We start from the raw sequence: 22,848 nt of genomic DNA, 5'->3' as shown, positions 1-22,848 counted from the left end.
CTCCCTTAACATGCTGAAGCCTGTCATTTTTGAAGGAGTTCATCTGGAAATTGGTGGCGTAACGGATCTTTCTTTACCTGGCAGTACCCAATTTTGGGGTTTCTGTGTGCGTAAGCTGTCAAAACTCTCCTCAATGCAGCTATGCCTGTTTCACTCTGGAAGGCAGGGTGCTCAGGTAGCGAGCGATGCAAGTCACGTTCTATTTCCTCTGTTGCTATGCAACACATGCCCATGGACACCTCCACTAAGTTTTCATAGTAACCAGGGTGGGTATACAAATCTGTTGCAGCATCTGAAGAAAAGGAAAAGCAAGAACTGAAGATTAGTTATGAATCCAAATATAAAGATATGCTATTTGTCAAAGGAACAACTATGTGAAACTAGATTCTGAATATCTAACATATTCCTAAATCAAAATTATTCCGGAACACACAACTACATTTTTGTAATATGAAACACTGTGCAGAAGAAGGAATGTGAGTTTGAAAATAATACTTCAATAACCTAACTTGCTATATATGGTAAAACTTGCTAATTTACATAAATATGGGGCCAGCAGTATAGGATCCTCTGTCTTAAATCCCATTTCAAATAGAAGGATTTAATCGTGCAAGTGTTGCATATCTGAATCACAAACACTGTATCAGAGATTGTTATCTTATTCCAACAGTCCTGCTTTTAGCTTGTAGCAAAGGAAATGGCAGAGGAAGTCTTAAGCTTCTCATTTCAGTTTTTTGTGCCAAGTATAACATCTCAGCAATGTCTGCTGATATAAAGGCTATTATTTTGGTATAAAGACCTTATTACTTACCATTTGTATGAAACAAATGGGTATAATTTAATTATCTATAGCCCTAAACAGCTAGCAGCGAAACATTTCTCTCTCTATGGGCTGCACCCAAATCACCTGGTTCTTTTCCATTACTAGAAAATTAAATGGGGCCATCAATCTAATCCATTTCCCTTTCTCGCTTGCTTCTTTCCATGGTGAAATACCTGGTCAGGTTTCTTGGAAAAGTCACACTGCAGAATTCTCACCTGAGAAAAAGAGCCACAGTTTGCCTCGTAAAGATTCTGGAATTCCCATAGCAACCAGTTTCCTGATTTTTTCTGTTCGGAACATACAGACAGTTCTGCCATACTCATCAAAGTGATCATTCCACAGGCTCTCTTTGATTTGCTCCCTAGACTGAAAGCCAAGAGAGGAATATTAAAGCCATCATATTTATACAAGCCATGATGCAATGGAATAGCCTCTCGTTCAGAGAAAGCTATTTGTTTGTAGTGATGGACAACGCAACAAAAAATAGACTACAGAATGCTGTTACAGTCCTGTATATTGGTCAATATTTATGCAGCTCTAAAGCAGCAGGAAGACAGCTACAAATATGAATATTATCTGGAAAGCCTGTATGCAAGCCATTAGCCAGTTATGAAACAGGGAAAGCAGAAAATTAGGAAATGTCTAATTTCCTTTAATCCTTATATCCTGCTTTTTTCCTTCTAGCAAGAAGTCTAGAACAGCTGGCAAAAAGTGCTAAATCATCAATTTTAAATATCAAAATTACAATCAATATAGGCAAATCCTAGAATTGTAGAGTTGGAAGAGTTCACAAGGCTCATCTATAGTCCAACCCCCTGCAATGTGGGAATCATTTGCCCAAAATGGGGCTTGAACTCATGACCCTGAGATTAAGAGTCTCACGCTCTACTGACTGAGCTATCATTCTAAACAATAAAAAACAGTTCAGTACAATAGCACAGGGAAAGTGAATATGCAGATGCTCATGAAGTCCAACCACAACTGGAGGACCACAAGTTCTCCATCCCAGCCATACCAGATTCACAATGACAAACTAACATATTACTATTACTATTATTTATTATTATTATCAATAGCCAGGCAGAGGGCCTTCTCGGTAGTGGTGCCTGCCCTGTGGAACGCCCTCCCATCAGATGTCAAGGAAATAAGCAACTATCTTACTTTTAAAAGACATCTGGAGGCAGCCCTGTTTAGGGAAGTTTTTAATGTTTAATGCTGTATTGTGTTTTTGATATTCAGTTGGGAGCCACCCAGAATGGCTGGGGAAATCCAGCCAGATGGGTGGAGTATTATTATTATTATTATTATTATTATTATTATTATTATTATTATTATTATTATTATTATCCCGCCCTTCATCACAAGATTTCAGGGCAGTTCACAGGATACAAATACAAGGTAAAACTGCCTTACTAAAGCACAAGTAAAACAAAAAACAATAACCACCCCTCCCACAAACACATTTAAAAGGCTGCAGAATATTACAAATACAAAATACAGTTAACATATAACACTTAAGAACAATTTATATAAAACACAGCAGTAACATATCAATATTTAACTAACTAAACATCTCATGTAATCCAATAAGAATTGTACAATTGTAGATATTGTTTTATTGCTTTTTAAGCTCACTGAGTCATTTGCATTATATCTTATTTTTATCTTATTATACACCACTTTAGCAGCTTCCGACTGTGAAACAGTTTATATGCAATCACAAACCATCATAGACAATGATGATGAAATGCACCAGAAGAAAAGTCAGAGCATTACACAGTCTCTTGGGACTATTTCCTACATTACATTTTAAAGACGCTATAATGAGAAGCTTTTGTAACAACTCATTATCATATTCTCAACGTAACCTGCATCTGTTTTGAGGAGGTATTAAATCATTCCTATGGCACAACTTGCAAAACCGTTTCTACAACTTCGATTTCAAAATGAAGAAATGGTCCTTGCTCAGATACAGACGGTATTTGCTCCAACCTATAGCATTTCCTATGTACTATAGGAAGTATATACTATATATGCTACAAACAAAGGAATGGGCTAAGGAGAATAGATTGCAGAAGGAAAGGAAAGAAGTCATTAATGTAAACAAAGGAAGGAAGGCCTCAGTCCTATAGTTTAGACAGATGTTTCTCTCTGAAGAATTTCAGAATGCCACCTCCCCCCCCAAAATCATTAAAATGCAAGGTTCATCATCATTATTAACAACAACAACAACAACAACAACAACAATTAGATTTCTATACTGCCCTTCATCTGAGGATCACAATATGAACCCACAAAAATATAACATAGTAGCAAACAGAAGCAATAACCCACCCCATTTAAAAGGCCATGGATTGTTTAATTAGCCAAAGGCTTGGGGGAAGAGGAAGGTTTTGCCTGGTACCTAAAATATATGTAATATTAATAGCATGTCAGATAATGCAAGGAGAGACTGTGAACAAGCTTTTCAAAAGTCCCCAATAACTAAAATTGTGGTTTTACATACCATTCTAAAATCCAGACCATCTATTCCAGAAGGATGAAATGCTGAACTCAGGGCCTCTGCATTCAGCAGATGTCTACTGCTGCTGTCATTTTCACTCCCGTTATTGCTTTGTGAAGCTACTATCCCCAAGTTCCCAATTTCATAATCGGCATGTGTTGAATGAGAATTTTGCTGCACAAGTAAAGGGGGGGGGGGAAACAAACAGAATCCGTTTCAAAGCTTTATTGTGTAGATCCAATAACAACAACTAAACATCTACTAAACTTGTTTATCGACTGACTTTATTTTCTCTGCTTTGGAATAAGAAGCACCTGAAGCCAGCTGAAAGCACATTAATAAAAAATCCCATGAACTGCCTCTAATCCATACACAAAATCCATAGCAAGTAAAAGGAATGTAATTCTCTAGTACACGCAAGCCTGTCATGCCATCTCTTTAGATATATATTTCAACTATGCTCACTACACTTTTTTGCTCTTCTACACTATTTGGCAAATTAGATGTGAAACTAATTATGTAGATGATGAAAATATAAACTAAGGAGCGTTACAGCTATAAATTTACATAGCACTATAGTGAGTAAGTGCACACACAGGACTAAGTAGATGTCATGAGCTCAACCACCAACTCTTCTTCCCTATATCTTCAAAATATATCATCCTCTTTCCTCTAGCTAGAAGTGGGTTACAAATTGGGGTGATCCTCCAGCTTTTTCCCTACTAGACCTGCATTTCTTATCTCTGCAGCCACATCGGGAAAGAGAGCATGTTTAAATTATTGTTTGTCACATCTTATCTTTAAAAAATGAACCCATTTATAATACCAGTAGTATTCTTCTAGTTTTAAAGGTACTAGCAAAATATACTGAGCATACAGCTGAAAGAGGTTAGACGTTTAATACCATATCTTTGCTTTTCAAATTTCTATGGAGCGATGCGTTGCTAGCCTTCACTTTCTTTAATCTTAGAAGCAGATTCTCCACCAGGGTATCTCTGTCCTTTAGCTCAATGAACTGAAAGGCCGTCTTGCTTTTTATGCTAATAATGATGGGATTGGGAAGAAGGCTAGTGTCCTCCATCTTCTCAATACTAGCTACCTATTAAAAAAAAATGAACACAATATATATATTCACATCAGAGATCTGCCCCAATGCCAATAAAATAGAAAACCTAGTATAAGGTACAGAAGAAACAGCAAATAAGTCTCTGCTCTTTGTTAATGGGCCGGGGAATGTAGGGGTGGAAACAAGAAAAACCTGTCTGAGGTAACTATTTTTTTATTTTGAAAATCCTGTGCTGTACATTCTTCCCATGTCAAGAACCCCTCTAACTCAATATGCTTTTTATTTCTGAAGTAAACCAGACAAGATCTGGTTGCCTTTAACATCACCAGTGCGAGAGTCAGTGTGGCGTAGTGGCTAGAGTTACTAGACCTAGGCCACGGGAGACCAGGGCTTGTATCATCACTCGGTCATAAGGTTCACTGGGTCAACCTTGGGCCAGTCACAGTTGCTTTACCTGACAGGGTTGTTGTGAGGATAAAATGGAGAGTGGGGGAAAGTTGTATACACCACCTTGGGCTCTTTGGAGAAAAGGTGGGATATAAATAGAATAAACAAATAATGTACATACTTGAACGTCTATGCTTTTCTTCAGGTAAAGGTAAAGGTACCCCTGCCCGTACGGGCCAGTCTTGACAGACTCTAGGGTTGTGCGCTCATCTCACTCTAGAGGCCGGGAGCCAGCGCTGTCCGCAGACACTTCCGGGTCACGTGGCCAGCGTGACGAAGCTGCTCCAGCGAACTGGCACCAGAACAACTGTTTACCTTCCCGCTATAAAGTGGTACCTATTTATCTACTTGCACTTAAGGGTGCTTTCGAACTGCTAGGTGGGCAGGAGCTGGGACCGAACGACGGGAGCTCACCCCGCCGCGGGGATTCGAACCGCCGACCATGTGATCGGCAAGTCCTAGGCGCTGAGGTTTTACCCACAGCGCCACCCGCGTCCCTTTTCTTCAGGTAGTTTGTGATAAACTTTATGATGGGGAACACCAAGGTCTGCATCCAAAGGACCATCATACTGGTTCCATTGCCCAAGAGATCCTTAGACATAACAGCAAACCCTTTTTTTAAAACCCAGAAAAGTATGACAAATAATTTGATTCTGCACAAGGCTCTGCCTCTCAAAGGTCAAAAGAACCCACTTGCCTAAGTACTCAGGAGTGCCTGAAATAGCTCTTTATGTGTGTCAGGATCTAAGCAAGATCGCCTACCAGACTCCAAAGGTGCAAACCAGAAGAACTCCCTACCTTCATCCCTGCAAGCAGATTTTAGAAATCCCACTTCAACACATAAGCATGCATGGAAAGGGGAGGGAAAATTCATTGTGAGCATAGCAGACTGGCTAAAGATTGTTAGAGTGTTAACTGGTTTGAATTAAGAATTTCTACAGCGTTTTCACATTAGCTGGTGGCAAAGTTTCTTGTGAACACATTTTATAGAGCTGCACATCCATGATTAATATTGCTCAGTGGAGAGAAGCCAATTACTTTTTAATTGGCAACCCTGGACTGATTGTTAAGTACCACATAACTGCTCAACATTACCTGAAGCATACGCGCAATGAGTTGTTATACAGCTTAGGATAAACAAATAGATAGAACTGTTCTCACATTTAAGTATCTTTTTAAGCAGAAAGGTGGTTCATTAGAAGAATTATGGATTTTCAAAGTGGCAAAAGACTAACCTCTACAAGTGGAATTAGAACATTACAGCAGCCATCTTCTTTGCTAGCAAAACAGATATAGCTATCGGAGGCAAACATCTTTCCAACTGTGTGACAGCGGCTAAAGGGAGTCCACAGGGAACAATCTGCAACTTCGTGCAGCTTTTCCTTCTTTGGTAACCGGAAGAAAGCTCTGAAGTACTCATTCCGTGCTCTGAACTCAAGATCTCTTTTGAAAGAAGCAACAGAACAAAAGGTTTTTCAAAGGCTGAAACTTAAAGCAACTTGATTTGCTTTCTTATTTAACAAAATAAAACTGCAGTAGGCCAATTCACATGTCATGGTAAGCAATAGGCTCAACAACAGATTCCTCACCATGAGCAAGAAAGCAGGCCGATAACCATGGCTCAAATCTCACTCCCCCCCCCCGCCCTTCTCCCCGCGATGTACCCAGAGGAAGCAAACCAGAGGCTTAACGCTACATATGAACCAGCACTCATGGTTTGTTCCTACCAAAGAATGAATCTTTGCTTCCTTTCGTGGTTGGTTTGGCGAGAGATAAACCAAGAGCACTGGTTGGCACTTAACACCACCCTAGTGTTCTGGGAGGAGAGGCGTGGCACAATTTGAGCAGCATGTATTAGCACACTTGCTCATTCACTGCAAGCTGTTGTTTGTTGAGTCTTATGTCCTGAGTAAAAGCGTTTTTTAAAAAATCGTTTCCATTAAGCTCCAGCTTCAACAGGCTAATGGCATTTTGCCCGCCTTTGGAAGATTCTCACTGGCATATTTACTGCAGTGGCAAATGAGATCCATTTCAATTAGCCAGGATTTGAATAACCTCAGGTTGTATTCAACGCTGCAAGTGGGGCGTTCCACTCACGAAACTAGAGTTCCCCTTCACCGCCTCTCCCCATACACCTGCAAAATCTGCCTCAAGGGTTCCCAAGTGATTAAGCAGGCACATATGCGTATGCACACAAACCCCTTACCCTATATAAGCAACACAAGTATGGTATGGGTGCCTATGAATATACCAGTTTATCACTTAAGTTCTACAGTTCTCTTCATAGCACATTACTTTCCCCCTCAAAACAGTTCGCTTTAAGGAAGAAATAGTTTCCCTCTCTGTTTCAGTAAAAGAATGCAAAGTGTGGGCTAAAGAATCTAAGGAGTGCCTTCTGGCATCTGTGCTTCATTTGACAACAGAAATCCATCAACTCCCCCTGCTCAAGTAGTTTTAAGAATTTAGAATGCCTTTTTCATTTGTGACAGCAGTGTAATAAAACAGCTTGGTGGGCCATTTTGCTTAGTACAGAGGACAGTTTTGCAGCCATTTCAAAATCCAGAACAGATAGGGTTGCCATATTTTAAACAGTGAAAATCCACAGATTGATTGATTTGCCAAAGTTGTTTAGTTTTGGGGGCAAAAGCAAAAAAATTGCTGTTTTTAGCTCCCTTTATGGAAAAACAGCAAAAACGGCACTGCCGACATGGGCTGTGGTATGTCCGGATTTTCCCGGACATTTCCCCAATTTCTGCCTGGACACTGCTGCCAACTGTGGTATTCCAGATATGTCTGGGAAAATTTGGATGTATGGCAACCCTAGAACAGACTAGCTGGGCTTCTGAAGCAAGTCAGAAAGTTTTTATTTTGTTTAAAGACAAACAACAGAAAACTGTACTCAAAGGAAGAAAAGATTGTGTTTACAGTCAAAGTTTCCTCACAAGAAAAAATAATAATCACCTGACAAAGTCAACTAACAATCTGCTAGTATGACTAAGTGTTGCATTGGCTCAGCACAAAAATATTTTTCCATTCTGACCAAAACAGAGTTGAATCAGTGACAACATCTCCAGTTCATTTTGTAGAAGCCTCTTTGCCAGTATCTATATGAAGGGTGGGTGAACTACTCTCCCACGAAAATAGTTTCTAAAACGCTTGTTCTTGGAAAGACAACAGATATCACAGTATACTTTGTACAATCACTGCATATATTAAGCTTTAAATATGTGTATAAAATACACCTATATAGTACTTCTTAAATTTAGGGCTTTTTAGCAGAGTTGAGCTGTTAGATACCACTCATGCTCAGTGTAAATGAAGAGATTTTGTTACACTTTATGGGAGAGTTGTGATGACTTCCCATTTTTTAAATTCTATTCCGTGCATTGAAATACAGCATTAGCAGTACGCATTGAATAAAGGGGAAATACAGAGAATAGTTGACTAAAACATTTAATATCATTGACTGCTGAGTTTCTAAAGTGTAGCACAAACTAAAGTGTAGCACAACACAAACTAGAGCCTTGCACTGGGGCGGCATTTCCAAAGGGCTCTCAGTATTTCAGAAACACATGGGCCCTACATCTGTTGCGAGGGCCATCCCTCCATTTGCGCTGAGCTGTGTAGGTGTGCATAGCACTTCTGAAGTGCAGCATGGCTGCAGTGATTCTCTCTCTCTTGCTCTTCAAGTCAAACGATGGTGATGGAACTTGTAGTGCGCCTTGGAATGAGGTGTAAGGGGCTTTGGTGGGAAGGGGAAATCAGCAAAAATCAGACTTCTTCTTGCATAAGCGGAAGTGCCTTCAACTCACACAAGGAGTGAACATCTCTGTATTTAAGGCATTCCTTTTAAAAAGACTTCACGTGGTTCAGTATGAGAGAGACCTGCTCTATTATAAGGAATGTGCTTATTTTTGTACTCTTTGAAAAAGCTGCAGCAGCTGGAAATGAAGTAATCCTTTATAGCAACTTTACTTAATTCCATAATTCTTCGTCCACTCTGTAAACCTTTGCTTGAAATTTCCTTCTAATCAAAAAATCAATTTGAAAGCTTTAAGTATGGTCCCACACAATAGCTATAAAGAAAGAAAATGTGTTGGACTGCAAAGAGCAAACAAAACAGAATAATAATCCTCAGTACTAAAATATTTAAGAACCACAGGTATGTGACATAAATAGTGTAACATATAAAGAATTCTGAAGTTTAAGATGGCACTTTGTTTCATACCATATAAACAAAGGAATTCATGCTGCAGATTTGCAAAACAATTCTAACTTATTCTGAACACAGAATTTCAAGGGGGAAAGGTAGACCTTGGAGAAAGTCCAACTGTGCCCCCAAACTGCTGCTTTTAATACAGGACTCCTTAGAGTGTATTTGCCTACTGCACTAATTATACACACTAAGAAAATCCAGGCAAGATTATAAGAAAGCAGCTGCTCAATCATGCAATTCAAACCAGAAAATGTTCATTATAAGTTGCAATATCACATAATGTAGCAAAATAAAATGCACAAGCAATATCACGTATGTAGCAAAATATAATACACAACGTTTTTGTGCTTTCCACATTCTTGGCAAACAGTCACACAGAGTCCATTAATAAGAGGACGTTTTAAAACACTCATATTAAGACGATCTTATGTCTGGGTACCGCTGAAAGCATTTCGGGGCATTTAAATTAAAGAGCTTTTGTGGTTATGTAATACTTCAATCTCTCTTTGCTTTTGGGAGCAAATGCTGGTTAATTCTTCTGTAATTCACTGCCTGAGCATTATTCTTTATTAACCTAGGGGTGGGGAACCTGTGGCCCTCCAGATTTTGATCGACCACAACTCCCATCATCCTTGTCCATTGGTCATGCTGGCTGCAGGTGATGGGCATTTGGAGTTCAGCGATCTCTGGAGGGTTGCAGGTTCTCCATCTCTGCTTTAGCGAAAGTTGGCTGGAAATCCCATCTCTTCCCAAATGATGAACTACAGGGAAAAACACAACTGGAATAGATCCAGACATATCCCACTGCAAATGGAACCGCTGTTTCCATTCGTGGATGGGACCCTGATTCAGTGGAGGTTGTTGCAGATGGAAGTGGGAGGAGGCATTTTCTAGCACCCTCCTTCCCCCTCCAAATCCATGTGCCATTTATCCACTTTGTTCTGAAGGGTCTTCCAACCATCCAAAGCAGATCTGGGGAGGCATCTGGGGTTGGGGGAAGGAAGAGCTGCTGAAAATTGTCTCCCCACTCTTCTGTCCCAGGGTGCATGGAATCAGCAGAGTTCTGCCAAATCAAGCCTGGATTCAACTCAATATATTTCTTTCTTTCTTTTTAAAGGAAAATGTACCGGCAAGGCAAGATATTATACTACATAATGGGGAAAATGTGTTTGCTTTGGCGGAAGGTGACTCGGAAACTACAACTAATGCAGAATGCAGCTGGGAGTGGCTGCCGGGACCATATAACACAAGGCCTAAAGGATCTACACTGGCTCCCAGTACATTTACAAGCACAATTCAAAGTGTGGGTGACCCTTAAAGCCCTTAACGGCTTTGGACCTGCATACCTGAAGGAGCGTCTCCACTCCCATCATTCAGCCCAGACACTGAGGTCCAGCTCCGAGGGTCTTCTGCTGGTTCCCTCACTGCGAGAAGTGAGGTTACAGGGAACCAGGCAGAATGCCTTCTCGGTAGTGGCATCTGCCCTGTGGAACGCCCTCCCATCAGATATCAAGGAATTAAAAAACTATCTGACTTTTAGAAGACATTTGAAGGCAGCCCTGTACAGAAGTTTTTTTAATGGTTGATGTTTTGCTGTGTTTTAATGTGTTGGAAAGTGCCCAGAGTGCCTGGGGCAACCCAGTGAGATGGGCAGAATATAAAAAAATTATTACTATTATTATTGTTTAAAAAAAATGCAGTGTGAAGTTGTACAACAAGGCATTATTCAGCGCAGATCTTGCACAAATTAAGACTCCCTTTTAATCCAATAATGCTGGCATGTGGCCTCCAGGAGATTGCCCACAACAGAATGTGACCATTGGGCCGAAAAAGCTTGTGTGTCTTCCTGCATTACAGAGAAATGCTAAAGATGTGACTGGTTCTGAATAATACCACAAGGGTCACAGGACTTACTTGATTGAAGTTATTTTTGTATTTTGTTCCCTGCCCTTTCCCAGATAGATTTGCTCTTTATTTAGACTTCATGACACAAAGGTAGTAGTGGGGGGGGGGCAGGGGCGGGATATTACTTAAAATATGAGACCCCTTCAACAAAACGATGTCACTATTTACCTCTTGGTGATCAGAGTAGGATCTTGCAAACCTGGATCCAGTTCAAAGACCTCATTATCCAGTAGCCTGCGGAGAGTTACATCTGCCAACTGTTCCATTATCCTGAATGCTTCATCAATATTAAGGAACATAGAGAAATCGCGTTCTTTACTTTGAGTGGTGATGCGGATAATGTCAGTCATCAAGATATTGGAGGTTCTTTCCAACTTCTGGACATCAACCCAGGGAATGATAAGTTTTACTGCCACCATGGAAACACAAAAATATCTATTGAAGTAAACATCAGAATCCAGCAATCTATGTCTCCCACACATACATATACACACACAGTTTCTCCACAAATCTTCTTTGAAGTAAATTCATGCTAGATTCAGTGATACTTCGTTCCAAGTAAGTATATATAAGATTGCAGCAATAATAACAAGAATTTTATTATTCATACCCTGGCCATCTGGCTGGGTTTCCCCAGCCACTCTGGGTGGCTTACAACATATCTAAAAACATAATAAAAACATCAATCCTTAAAAACATCCCTAAACCTAAAGGAAGTAAAAATTCATGTTGGGTATTTTCTCCTCACTTTCTTTTATTCTAAACAGTCAGTAAAACAGTATTAACCCAAGCAGGCCATATGCAGATAACTCCATGCGAGGACTGGCACACTTACGATGTGGCAGTCACCTCAGGCACCAGATCAAGGCCTGACTAGTATGCCGCTCTGCAGCCGTGCCACAATCTCCCCCAACCACTGTGTGCCACTCCACCATGCCAGGGCTTCCCTGGGCTGCCTCCAAGCAGCAACAGTGGAAAAGGAGGAGGCAGCAGGTGGTGGGGAGCTGATGAAGCTACTGACAACACACCAGGGGCTTTTGCTTCAAGCGGCAAGATGTCCTGAGCTAGCCCTGCTCCATGGCAATTAAATCTGCAGCCCCTGTAGGCATAATTTTAGGTAACTTTATACAATGTAGTTAAAAAGCTAAAATGGGCCATGGGTGCGGACAGAAGGGTGTTGCAATGCACAAAAATCCATTCTGTTTCTGGTGAACCCATGTTAAGAGTAGGCTTAGAATATGAAAGGCTGCTTTGGTAAATGAGGAGAAATGATAAAATAACATAAACATCTGCAAGGAATAACTGTACTTCTGTCAAAAACCATGCATGCACTGATTTATCTTTCAGGAGATTTAATGAGCAGTAATGCAAATGGCATGATTCCTTATAGACACAAGGCTTCTGTATGATACAAAGTTATGTTCTTCAGCCTAATAAGGATAATGAATCCTTTGTGGCAAGTCTGTGCAAAGCTGCCGTAAGATAAAACAAGGGACGTCTATCATACAAATTTGGCTACATTCACCATCAGCTTTTTAAATGTATGCAGTAATGTTTCTTACCTTAAAAACTTAGGCGATACAGTTAAATGAGTTTTACAAACAGTTTAGAACTAGAAAAGAATGAGCAAGCCCCAGGTCACTTCATGTAAACCCAGAAATTCTATGTCTCAGGCTTGGAAGATGATCCCATCCCCTTACCACCAGTCCTACTCCTTGTCCTAAAATCAACATACTGATTTTAGACACCAAATTTAGAGTGAGTTTCCCCCCTTATCTATATTTACTTGAGAAGGAGAAATTACAGCTGATCATATATAATATTGACTTCTGGGGTCATTCTTTAAATTTATTTTGATAGTAACAGACACTACTTTTTCTGGGGGGACACGGGGGACACATACCCCTAAACATTTAAGTTTGGCCTCATTGAGGGACAGTATTTCAATATGAGTAGGAAAATGAGAGTACCCCTAAACATTTTTTTTAAGAAAAAAGCACTAGTAACAGATACAAAATGTATTCACATATTTTTAGTCCCCCCCCCCCCAAGTCTTTAAATGTAGGACATTTTAAACTACAAAACAACAACTGGAAATTAAGAATATAATGTTTCTAACCATGAACTGTAACCAAGGTTTCTTCTTGGTTTACACAGCTTGTGGTTTGCCTGGATTCAAACAAACCACAAACCCATATTCAGACAACACACTAAGCCGTAGCTCACTGCAGTGCAGCAGCAGAAGAGCAAAACAGTCACAATTTCCTTCCCAGGAACCCACAGCTTGTGTCTTCATGAGAAGCCATAGTTTGGTCTAGTGACACATGCAACCTGAGCCTTAATTTACAAGGATGAGCAGAAAGTTCCCTGGTGGTTTGCTGTGTGTGTATACATGTGTGCATGTAGACAGAAACACGTGCCCAAGTGTGTGTACATCCCAGTACAAAGAAATGCTCCTCTTTGATTCACAAGCATTCTTTTTTGCTTTAATCATGTTATAATGACTTTACAAATATGTTTGCTTGATATTTCTAAAAACAGGATCAGAAAAATGCATGGAGGCTACTAGCCGTGACAGATATTTTCTATCTTCACTGCCAGAGGCAGTATGCTTTTGAATACCAGTTGCTAGGAATTGCAAGTGGCTTATGCGGGTTCCCATAAGCATCTGGTTAACCAGCGTGAGAACATAATGCTGGACTGGTTGGGCCTTTGGTCTGATCCAGCACAGCTACTTTTATATTCTTGTCCTGAACTCCTAAAGTTAGAGCAGGTTACAAATCCAAATAAATGGTCTCTTATGAAAATGTGCCTACTTAAAATAAAGCCGGTCATCTCTGATTTAGCCAAAGGATGAAATAACTACACTTTTAACTTCTTCCTTAGGGAAACCAATTCGGCAGTTTGAAAAGCAAGCGTACAAATCAGTGAGATGCGTTATTGCAGGCTCATACTTACGTTCCTTGCCGAGAAAGAAGGAATAGAAACAGAGGTGATTGATGCTGAGATAAAGCCATCCCTGCCGAGGAACTTTGCCCTTCCAGCAGCAGCATGAGTAAAAGGTTATCAGTTTCTCTGCCTCGGGGAAGTTAAATCTGGTCTCAAATTTCACTAGTGCTTCTCTGAACTTCTCAGGCTCCTCTTCCTGCTCAGCTAGCTTACTGCTGGTTTCTTCTGCTATTAATGCCTAAGTCAATGGCAAATTAATGCATTAGAGGAGAAACTGAAGTGACCACATGCAACTTAATACTTACAAGCAACCAAATGATTTACAAGATTTGCTGTTCAACTTAATAGCTTACATTACATATTTAATAGCAACTAATAAATTAAAACTTGGTATTTGTATAGTGCTTTAAAGCAGGGGTGGTTAATTTTTGGCCACCCCACTGTTGGTGGACTTCAACTCCCATCATCCCTGAGTACTGGCTGGGCATGATGGGAGAAGGAGTACAACAACATGCAAGGACAAGTTCCCCATCCTTTAGAAGAGGGTTTCCCAAACTTGGGTCTCCAGCTGTTTGGGGACTACAACTCTCATCACCCCCATCTACTAGGACCAATGGTCAGGGATGATGGGAATTGTAGTACCAAAACAGCTGGAGACCCAAGTTTGGGAAACCCTGTTTGGGAAACTTTCAAGGTGCAATTTCAACCATCCTGAAATTAAGTTGGTATTATTATCATAATAATCAAGACTGCAAAGCCACAATTCCTTAAGAGTAGAGTCTGATCATATACCAAATGGCTAATATGTTTCTGCTCCAAGAAATACCCTAGGGCAGGGGTAGACAGCCTAAGGCCCATGGGCCACAAGCAGCCCACGGGGGTAATTTAATCAGCCCACAAGCCGCCCCCAAACTGCACTGCCTGCTCGGCAAGTCCCCACCCACTGCACTAAACCAGTGCAGTGTGGCACAGGGACTTGCTTCCGCGGTGTCGGAAATCACATCTGTGCATGCTCAGATGCTGAAAATTGCAGATGCAGATGCTGGAAATCGTGGCCACGTGCGCTCATGATCCGTCCCAAGGAGGGATCTCTGCTGGAGTGAACCAGCCCAGGCCAAGTAAACCTTGCCAACCCCTGCCCTATGGGAATAGATGTCTCTGCTCCTCAATACTGTTTTGCCCCTTACAAAACAAGTGGAAAGAATGAAGGCCTACCTTTATTTTACCTCTGACAAAGCTAACAATATCTTCTTTATTATCAAATACAGACAAGGTGTGGAGTAGGTTTTGTTCCAGCCACTCCCAGTGATGATTTATTTCCTCAGTTGTGGCACCTGACATAAGGAAAGGAAGAGAGAGGAGAACTGAGCAAGACACCAAATGTGGCGAGGAAAGTTTTCAAATTGAAAAGAAAAAATAACACAAAAGTATATTAAAAGTGAGTGTTGTACAAACAAATTCAGACCAATCCAAGAATCTGCAGTAACATACAAACTTCAGTAACAAACTGGCCATGACTTTTTCTGTTTTAGTATCTCTAGTTTAATGCCTGCTTCAATAGCCCTTTGTAGATGCATACCACTATTTAATGCAATTGGGGCAGCAGAACCTGTTATTTCACTTTTGAAGGTAGTCTCTGTTATGGTGAATTACTGTGGTATTTCTTCGGTTATTGTGACCTTTCATTACTGCGGTATTTTTTAAGCAGCAATATTAAAGCACTGAAATATTTACCTGACTACCCAATCCATCAGGTAGACATAATTAAGGGATGGCTTCCTCATAAGGACATTTTGAAGATGAAGCAACTTGGGTTATCTGACACCTGCCAAATCAGACCAAAGGCCTATCCTACTCCAGCATCCTGTTCCCCACTGTGTCCAGCCAGATGCCTCTGGGAATCTCACAAGCAAGACATGAAGGCAACAGCCCTTTCCTGGTGCTGCTCCCCAGCAACCGTCCGAGCAAAACACTTGAGGTATTGCTGGGGCACTATCTGCTGAGTTGACTCCAGACTCTTATTTACTGAAGTCTGGTCTCTGGCTATGGCAGACTAAAGGGAAGAACAGACATATAATATTATGCTGCAAAAAGGAACGGGCACTGAATACATTTTGAGTGCTTGCCACATGATAACTGGAACGCCACATGAAGCCTCCCCACAAGTAAATGCAGAACAAAACTAACACGTTAGGAAGCAATGTTATAGCCTGGGCCACTTTGTGTTGTGCTCATTTTCTACTTGCAAGGATATTTTCACGTAGGGGAGCATTCTGCAATGGTACAGTCCACTCTACCACCACATTCTGCTATATGGGTAGGAAAGCCTTCCTACTCAATACGGCAAGTAAAAAATGAGCACAACATGAAGTGACCCAGACAGAGACAGGGAGCAATAGAAAATGAATGCAAGAGCAAGATTGCTACAAAGCAAACAACCATCCACCTACTTGCAGAGAATAAGTAAGGCTACAATCCTGTAGACATGGCAATAGATCCCACTAAATACAAACACCTAAAGTACTGTGTTGTGAGTTAGCTGGATTACAGGAAGAGGAGGAAGTAACAGTCACCCTTTCCAGACCATTACCCCAAGTGACAGAGGAAAAAGAGAACATCTGAGGATGGTAGGGGGACAGGTAAACATAATCAGACCCAAGTACTGCAACCATTAAAGATACTGCACGTTGCCGCACATCGCAGAGATGATAAATATAGTTAAATATTTTTCCACTTTCCTCTGGTAGGTTTCCCACAGAGAATGCCAATTGCAAGGGAAACTTTCCAAGAGTTAACTTCCTCAACAGGAAGACCTCGTGATGGCTCTTGATAAACACTATTAATCAAGATAACTCCTGCTCAAACACATGCACACACACAAAAACATTAGTATTAAAAATGGCATTTGATAGCTTGATTTTTTTTGTTTGTTTTTTACAAAAGCTTGCATAGCATTGTTAGAAGCTGTGGAGCTATATCTGACCAATGTTGAACTCAGTAACAAAACAAACAGAACTGCTGCCTCTTACAACACCTTTATATGGAAGAGAAGAGATGGAAGCAGAAAGCTTTCCCACGGAAGTATTTATACATGTATTGATTATGCTTTTATTCCTTAGTATGGGGAAGAATAAGGGGAAGGTAGTAAGGCCCTTATACAAAATGGGGAACAGGCAAGAAGGGTTTGTTTCTTGATCATCCTTAAACTCAATACACAGCAGGGCAAATGTTTAATGCTAATGGATGGTTGATATTTTAGCAACTAATATGTTTTGTATTACTAGCAGCTTTAAATTCTGTTGATCTTTTGCTTTATGACTGCAATCTGCTTTAAGTGACTTTCCAGCAAACAATAGTGACATATGGGCTAAGTTGTGTAAATTGACTGATAGATTATAGTTCTATGCTTAATTTTACAACCAATTGTTTTGAAATTGTTTCGTTTGTTGGTTTCATGTTTCTGTATGTTGTAACTTGCCCCAAGATTGATTTATGATGAAAGGAGGGACATTAATTTTATAAATAAACAACATCTGCATGCTACCACAGCCAGAGTCAAGTCTCTTTTCGCTTTCATTATGAGCTAAATTTCAACCACTTCTCTTTGTCCAGATTTTCACTCTGTTCCTCTTTCAATTCCATATGTAGTTATTAAATCAAACAGCTGAATTAATCATTTTGGAATCCCCCACCACCACCCTCCTATCTCACTATACAAGATAAGGAGAGGGGGGGAAAGATTCATTTCTACCTGCAACATAGCATTCAAGATCACAAGCTGGAAATTGCAATTATTTTGGCATTACAATCATTGTGGCATTCCACAGTAGGTTTGCAGAAACAGAGGTTGAGAATAATTAAACAGTTCCAGGATGTACAAAATTCAGACTTTTCTATTTCGGCTGTATCTAAAGTTGTGTGGCAAATCTCATTACACTAACAATAGCAGCGTTGTTAGAAACAAGAACTATGAGAGGGCAAAAAAGGAAGATACATAACTGTATCTAGCATCATTACATTGGTCCAAGGAGGAGGAAAGAATGAAGAAGCAGTACAAGTAAGCAGGGGGTGGGGGGTAACTGACATCTACATAATTATTTACAGGCCTGACCTCATCTTGCCTCTTACAGTACATTCTGAAGTAAAGCAAAGATACCAGAATGCAAGATACACATGTATTATGTCAGGTATAAAAACATCACGTGTAACTAACTCATCATGTAACCCTTAAAAATACTTGAAATAAGAGGCATGGATTATTTCTGGCTTACCACTTATATTTTAAAGGAAAAGCGCTTTCTGCACATGTGTACCCTTCATTACCAACACAGTGACATATCTAAACCAAGCACAAAAAAATCTAGTCACTTGCAGTGAACGCAAGAGACAATCTCGGTGCTTTTGCCCTTCACTTTCTGCAAGAAGGTCAAAGAAGCAGTATGCAAAAATCGATCCTCCTGGCTGAGAGAGAAAGAGTCCACCTGTTGTTTTCCTGACTGCTATTGTCAAGCCTAGAAACGCTGTTTCAATGCTGCTGGTGGCAGCATGCAATGGCAAGCAAATTTAAATAATTTATGATCCAACTCCACACTATCTCACGAACCTCTATGTGGCCATAAAATTGCTTCAGCTGCACACTTATGATCGATACAACATTGATCCTATAACTATCAATTAGTATCCCACTAGCTATATAAATTAACTTATCATAATCTTCTGCAGTGAAAAGGCCTTGATTTTCAAGCTCTAGTGAGGAGAAAGAAAGGACAGGAGACTGATTCAAAGAGGGTGCAGCATAGGAAGCTACACACTTTAGGGAGAGGGGACACAAGTATACAAACTGTGGCTGTTTACATGGCACTGTAAACCAGCCAGGGTTGCTGGTTTACTGTGCAGGAGCTGCCTAATTGCTCCCACTTTACTCCTACTCTGTTGCAAGCTGTGGGAACTGGAAAGTGGTAACTGAGCCTGGATTTCAATTGCGTCTGTGTCTGGGATTCTAGTTCTAAACCATGATAAGCCAGAAGTCCTTGTCTATAGTGATGTGAACAACATCCTTGAACAACAGACAAGGGAACCAAAAATTATTAACGTTGCTTTCAAGTAAGAAACTGAATCATGCTAGTAGCAAATATGGCAAGGCAAGGAATCCTTTTAAACCCAAAGAAAGCAGTAAAATTCCCTACAGCCTTAAAATGCATTCTGCTAATCAAAGGGCTTGAGTAGCTTTAAGAGAAGGAAAATCAGAGTATACTAAACTCACTTTCTCCGTTTTAACATACAGTCATACCTCGGGTTGAAGTAGCTTCGGGTTGAATGTTTTCAGGTTATGCTCCACGGCGACCCGGAAGTAACGGAACACGTTACTTCCGGGTTTCGCCGCTCGCGCATGCGCTCAAAATGACGTCACGAGCATGCGTGGAAGCTGCGAATTGCGACCCACGCACGCGCAGATGTGGGGTGTGTTCGCTTCAGGATGTGAATGGGCTCCAGAACGGATCCCGTTCGCATCCAGAGGTACCACTGTAATAACAAATAACAAGAATGGGTTGTATTCTATGCTGTTGATTCACTTGCACGACAGATTTTCATTTCCCCTGCAGCCCCCTACACACCCTCAAAATCTGCTCCAGAGCATTGGGGGACCCTACAGAGTAGCTTCTGTGGGTGCATAGGGAAAGAATAGGGAGAGGAAGTCCTGTGGTGCAAATGGAACTAACTCCATGTGTGCAGTGTAAGATGCAACCCAATGCCTTCTGAGCATATATTACTTATGTCAAACTTAAAACTGCTACTCTGAAAACCAAGAACATTTGCACCACTTCCAAAAGAATCCTAAGAATAGGCTCTGTGTGAAAGGTGATGTGGGTTCTACCAAAATCCAATATGTAGCCCAGGCTTAGGCAAACTTTGCCCTCCAGATCTTTTGGGACTACAATTCCCATCATCCCTGACCACTGGTCCTGTTAGCTAGGGATCATGGGAGTTGTAGTCCCAAAACACCTGGAGGGCTGAGTTTGCCTATGCCTGATGTAGCCCTTTCTGCTTGGATCTGATTAGCCTTCAAGAAGTACCAATGACTTATGGACATAAAGGGATTTCCAGAATACTTTCAAGGCCAGAGATAATCTATTTTACAATAATAACACTCATTCAGAAAATATATAAAGCACGATACACTAAAGCAGCCAATTTACTATAGAAGCCCCATGTAATGCATCTGTTGCTAGGCTGTACCATTTCAGATTGTAGGGAGGGTCTGAATGTTTAAATACTATCAACATAAACTATTCCCTGCCCATGTACAGAAACTTACCATATCAGGGAGAAGATTATAAAGCTTCCCCCCACCCCTTTAACTGTTTCAGCAGTTCCCAGGATACAGAAATGTGTGTGCTCCAGTATGAAAAGCCACACCGCTTCCCACAACTGAAAGCTTTGGGCACTTCTAATGTTGTGTCAACAAGCATTTAAATTACCCGTACATGGAAGTTACAAATTATATGTTGATTGTTAAATAAGCACTTATGCACACTGCTGTGTTATTAATTTGAGTTACCTTCAGCTTCTTTGACATGCAAACCACAGCATGCTCAGACTTTAGTTTTTGTCTGGTATGCAACTCACCAATGGCTATGGCCCAGTAAACTTCTGATCCATTCAATAACTCACCACAAGCTATGGCAGAGTAAATAGGTGATCCCGGAACTTGAAGCAAAATTCGAAATGGAGCTACGCGGGCATTAGAATCGAGCACAGCATCCAAAGCACCTACCAGACGACCTAAACAAATACACAGAGGAGAGGAAAACATGTTTTAAAAACAGAATATTCATTATCAATCTAACCTTTTAAAATGAAAATTGCATACTGCTCCTTCAAAATTGACTGACCTAAGAGAAATATGGGCAGAAAGAGTAATAAAAGAAAGCAAAACAACAAAACCCCAGGTGTACTAAGTTTACAAGGTAACATCTGATTTAAAAATTTGATCAAAGTTTGATAAATTCTGAAATTCACAGTACTCTTAGTCAGAACACTTAAACCTTGATTATTTTTTAAAAAGTTCTCATTGAAGCTAACAATTGGCTCTTGAGATGCATTAGTTCCAAGACATCACTACTACTGTCAAGTCCGAAACTCCAATTCTCTCTATATGTCCAGGACTGGGTCTCATTGCCATATGCGCACACTAGGTATTTTTGTTGGGATTCAGACGTGCTAGTCAATACATTTGATGCTTACAAGCCATTGTACTGATCCCCACTGGCTCACACCGCAAACCAAAGTATCTCATCATGAGCAGAACAGAGGAGTGTTTCAAACTCTCATGTGACATGTTGCCTCTGCCCCCTAGTCCACCCACTGAGACTATGCCTTATGCTTCTGGTTTGATAGTAAACCACCAGACAGGTCTTTAATTTCAGTGGGAATTACTTTCAAGCAAATGTCTGGAAGACTACAACCAGAGATGTGACAAAAATGACAAATCATATCAAAACACCTGTACTAGCATGGGATGGGGAACTAAAACCTACCTCACTGCAGAATGCGCACACAGTGGTACCTCGGGTTAAGAACCTAATTCATTCTGGAGGTCTGTTCTTAACCTGAAACTGTTCTTAACCTGAAGCACCACTTTAGCTAATGGGGCCTCCTGCTGCTGCCGCCGCGCCACCGGAGCACGATTTCTGTTCTCATCCTGAAGCAAAGCAAATATTACCTGAGGTAATATTTCTGGGTTAGCGGAGTCTGTAACCTGAAGCGTATGTAACCCGAGGTACCACTGTATACTTAAACTCAGCTAAAAGGATGAACTGTGGTTTTATTTTTTTATTACAATAATTAGAAACCACTTAATTGTCAAAAGTAGTATTCTTTGCACCCCTCAAAGCATTATAGCATCCTGTTGTTGGAAATCAAATGCCAGGCAGGCAGCCACTGTCAATCGACATGCAGCACAGGCACAAGTACCTCATCCTATATGATCTTAAAACTCAGACACAAGGATGCAGGCTTGGCAAGTATCAAAACTGAATTCATCATGGAAAGTCACACATCTACCTACACTTCTCTTTTTTTATTGCATTTAATTCCTCTTCCTCCTACGGAATGACTGGACTCAGCAGCCAGTTCCTCGTTTTATTTTACTTCAAACTAACCTTTCCATCTCCGGTTAAAACACATGAAACCTTCTGTGTAAAATGAATTCTACAGTCAACAGAATCTGTGTTTCTGCATACTTGTTTTATTTTTTCCATTTCCCATTGTACAAATTTTACAAATTGAGAATGATTTTGACATGGTGGCACTTCCCCAAAACCTTCCACCACATTAAATCTAAGGTGTAAAGAATCGTATGGACAGGATAGTAATAATATATTTTGCTGGAAGCTGCCCAGAGATGGGCAGGGTATAATAATAATAATAATGTCAGAAAAAAATATTTTTCAATTGTCCCTTTACCCAAAAAATTGTGCTTGTAGGACATGCAGCACAATCATATACATGTATACTCAGAGGTAAGTGAGAGTCCAGTGAGGCATACTCCCAAATATGTATGCATACGATTGCAGTCTTATGGTTGCAACTAATGAAGCATTCACAGAAGGACAACTTCCTCCCTACTGTAGCCCTCAGAAGGGGCCTGTAAAGTGAGACAGAAAGAAGGGCTGGATAATTTCCCTTGCCTGATCATCACTGCAGAACCACTACAACGGATAATGCACTTCATACATTTACAGCCTAATCCTACACAATACCCGTTTACTTAGAAGCCCTACGGGAGTGTTTCTCAAAGACTGGGCTTGGGACCAGCAGTGGGCCACTTTCAGGTGGGCACCAGTGCCACAAACCACCCACTGCCTGCTCATTTTCTCACCCCATTTGCTGGCCGTGCCATAATCTTCTGGTTGGATTGACTGCCCACATGCTGAATA

General features: G+C 40.7%; 1 protein-coding gene across 2 annotated transcripts in view; it reads right to left on the bottom strand.

The window, feature by feature from the left end:
- TBC1D8 (TBC1 domain family member 8) overlaps positions 1–22,848 on the bottom strand; it is a 46,875-nt gene that overhangs the window by 10,479 nt on the left and 13,548 nt on the right. Inside the window, exons 2-10 of one of the 2 annotated variants that reach the window (XM_081198300.1) lie at positions 20,537–20,692; positions 15,125–15,243; positions 13,919–14,147; positions 11,129–11,369; positions 6,075–6,282; positions 4,231–4,425; positions 3,330–3,500; positions 1,039–1,189; positions 78–292 (exon numbers count right to left, since the gene is read on the bottom strand). In XM_081198300.1, the coding sequence (XP_081054426.1) occupies positions 78–292; positions 1,039–1,189; positions 3,330–3,500; positions 4,231–4,425; positions 6,075–6,282; positions 11,129–11,369; positions 13,919–14,147; positions 15,125–15,243; positions 20,537–20,692 (1,685 nt within the window). The remainder of the gene's footprint in view (positions 1–77; positions 293–1,038; positions 1,190–3,329; positions 3,501–4,230; positions 4,426–6,074; positions 6,283–11,128; positions 11,370–13,918; positions 14,148–15,124; positions 15,244–20,536; positions 20,693–22,848) is intronic. The other variant, XM_081198301.1, reaches the window with a different exon arrangement.

The sequence above is a fragment of the Podarcis bocagei genome, assembly GCF_964188305.1.
Source record: "Podarcis bocagei genome assembly, chromosome: 6".
NCBI classification, from domain to species: Eukaryota; Metazoa; Chordata; class Lepidosauria; order Squamata; family Lacertidae; genus Podarcis; species Podarcis bocagei.
This window is presented reverse-complemented; position numbering and strand designations above follow the sequence as displayed.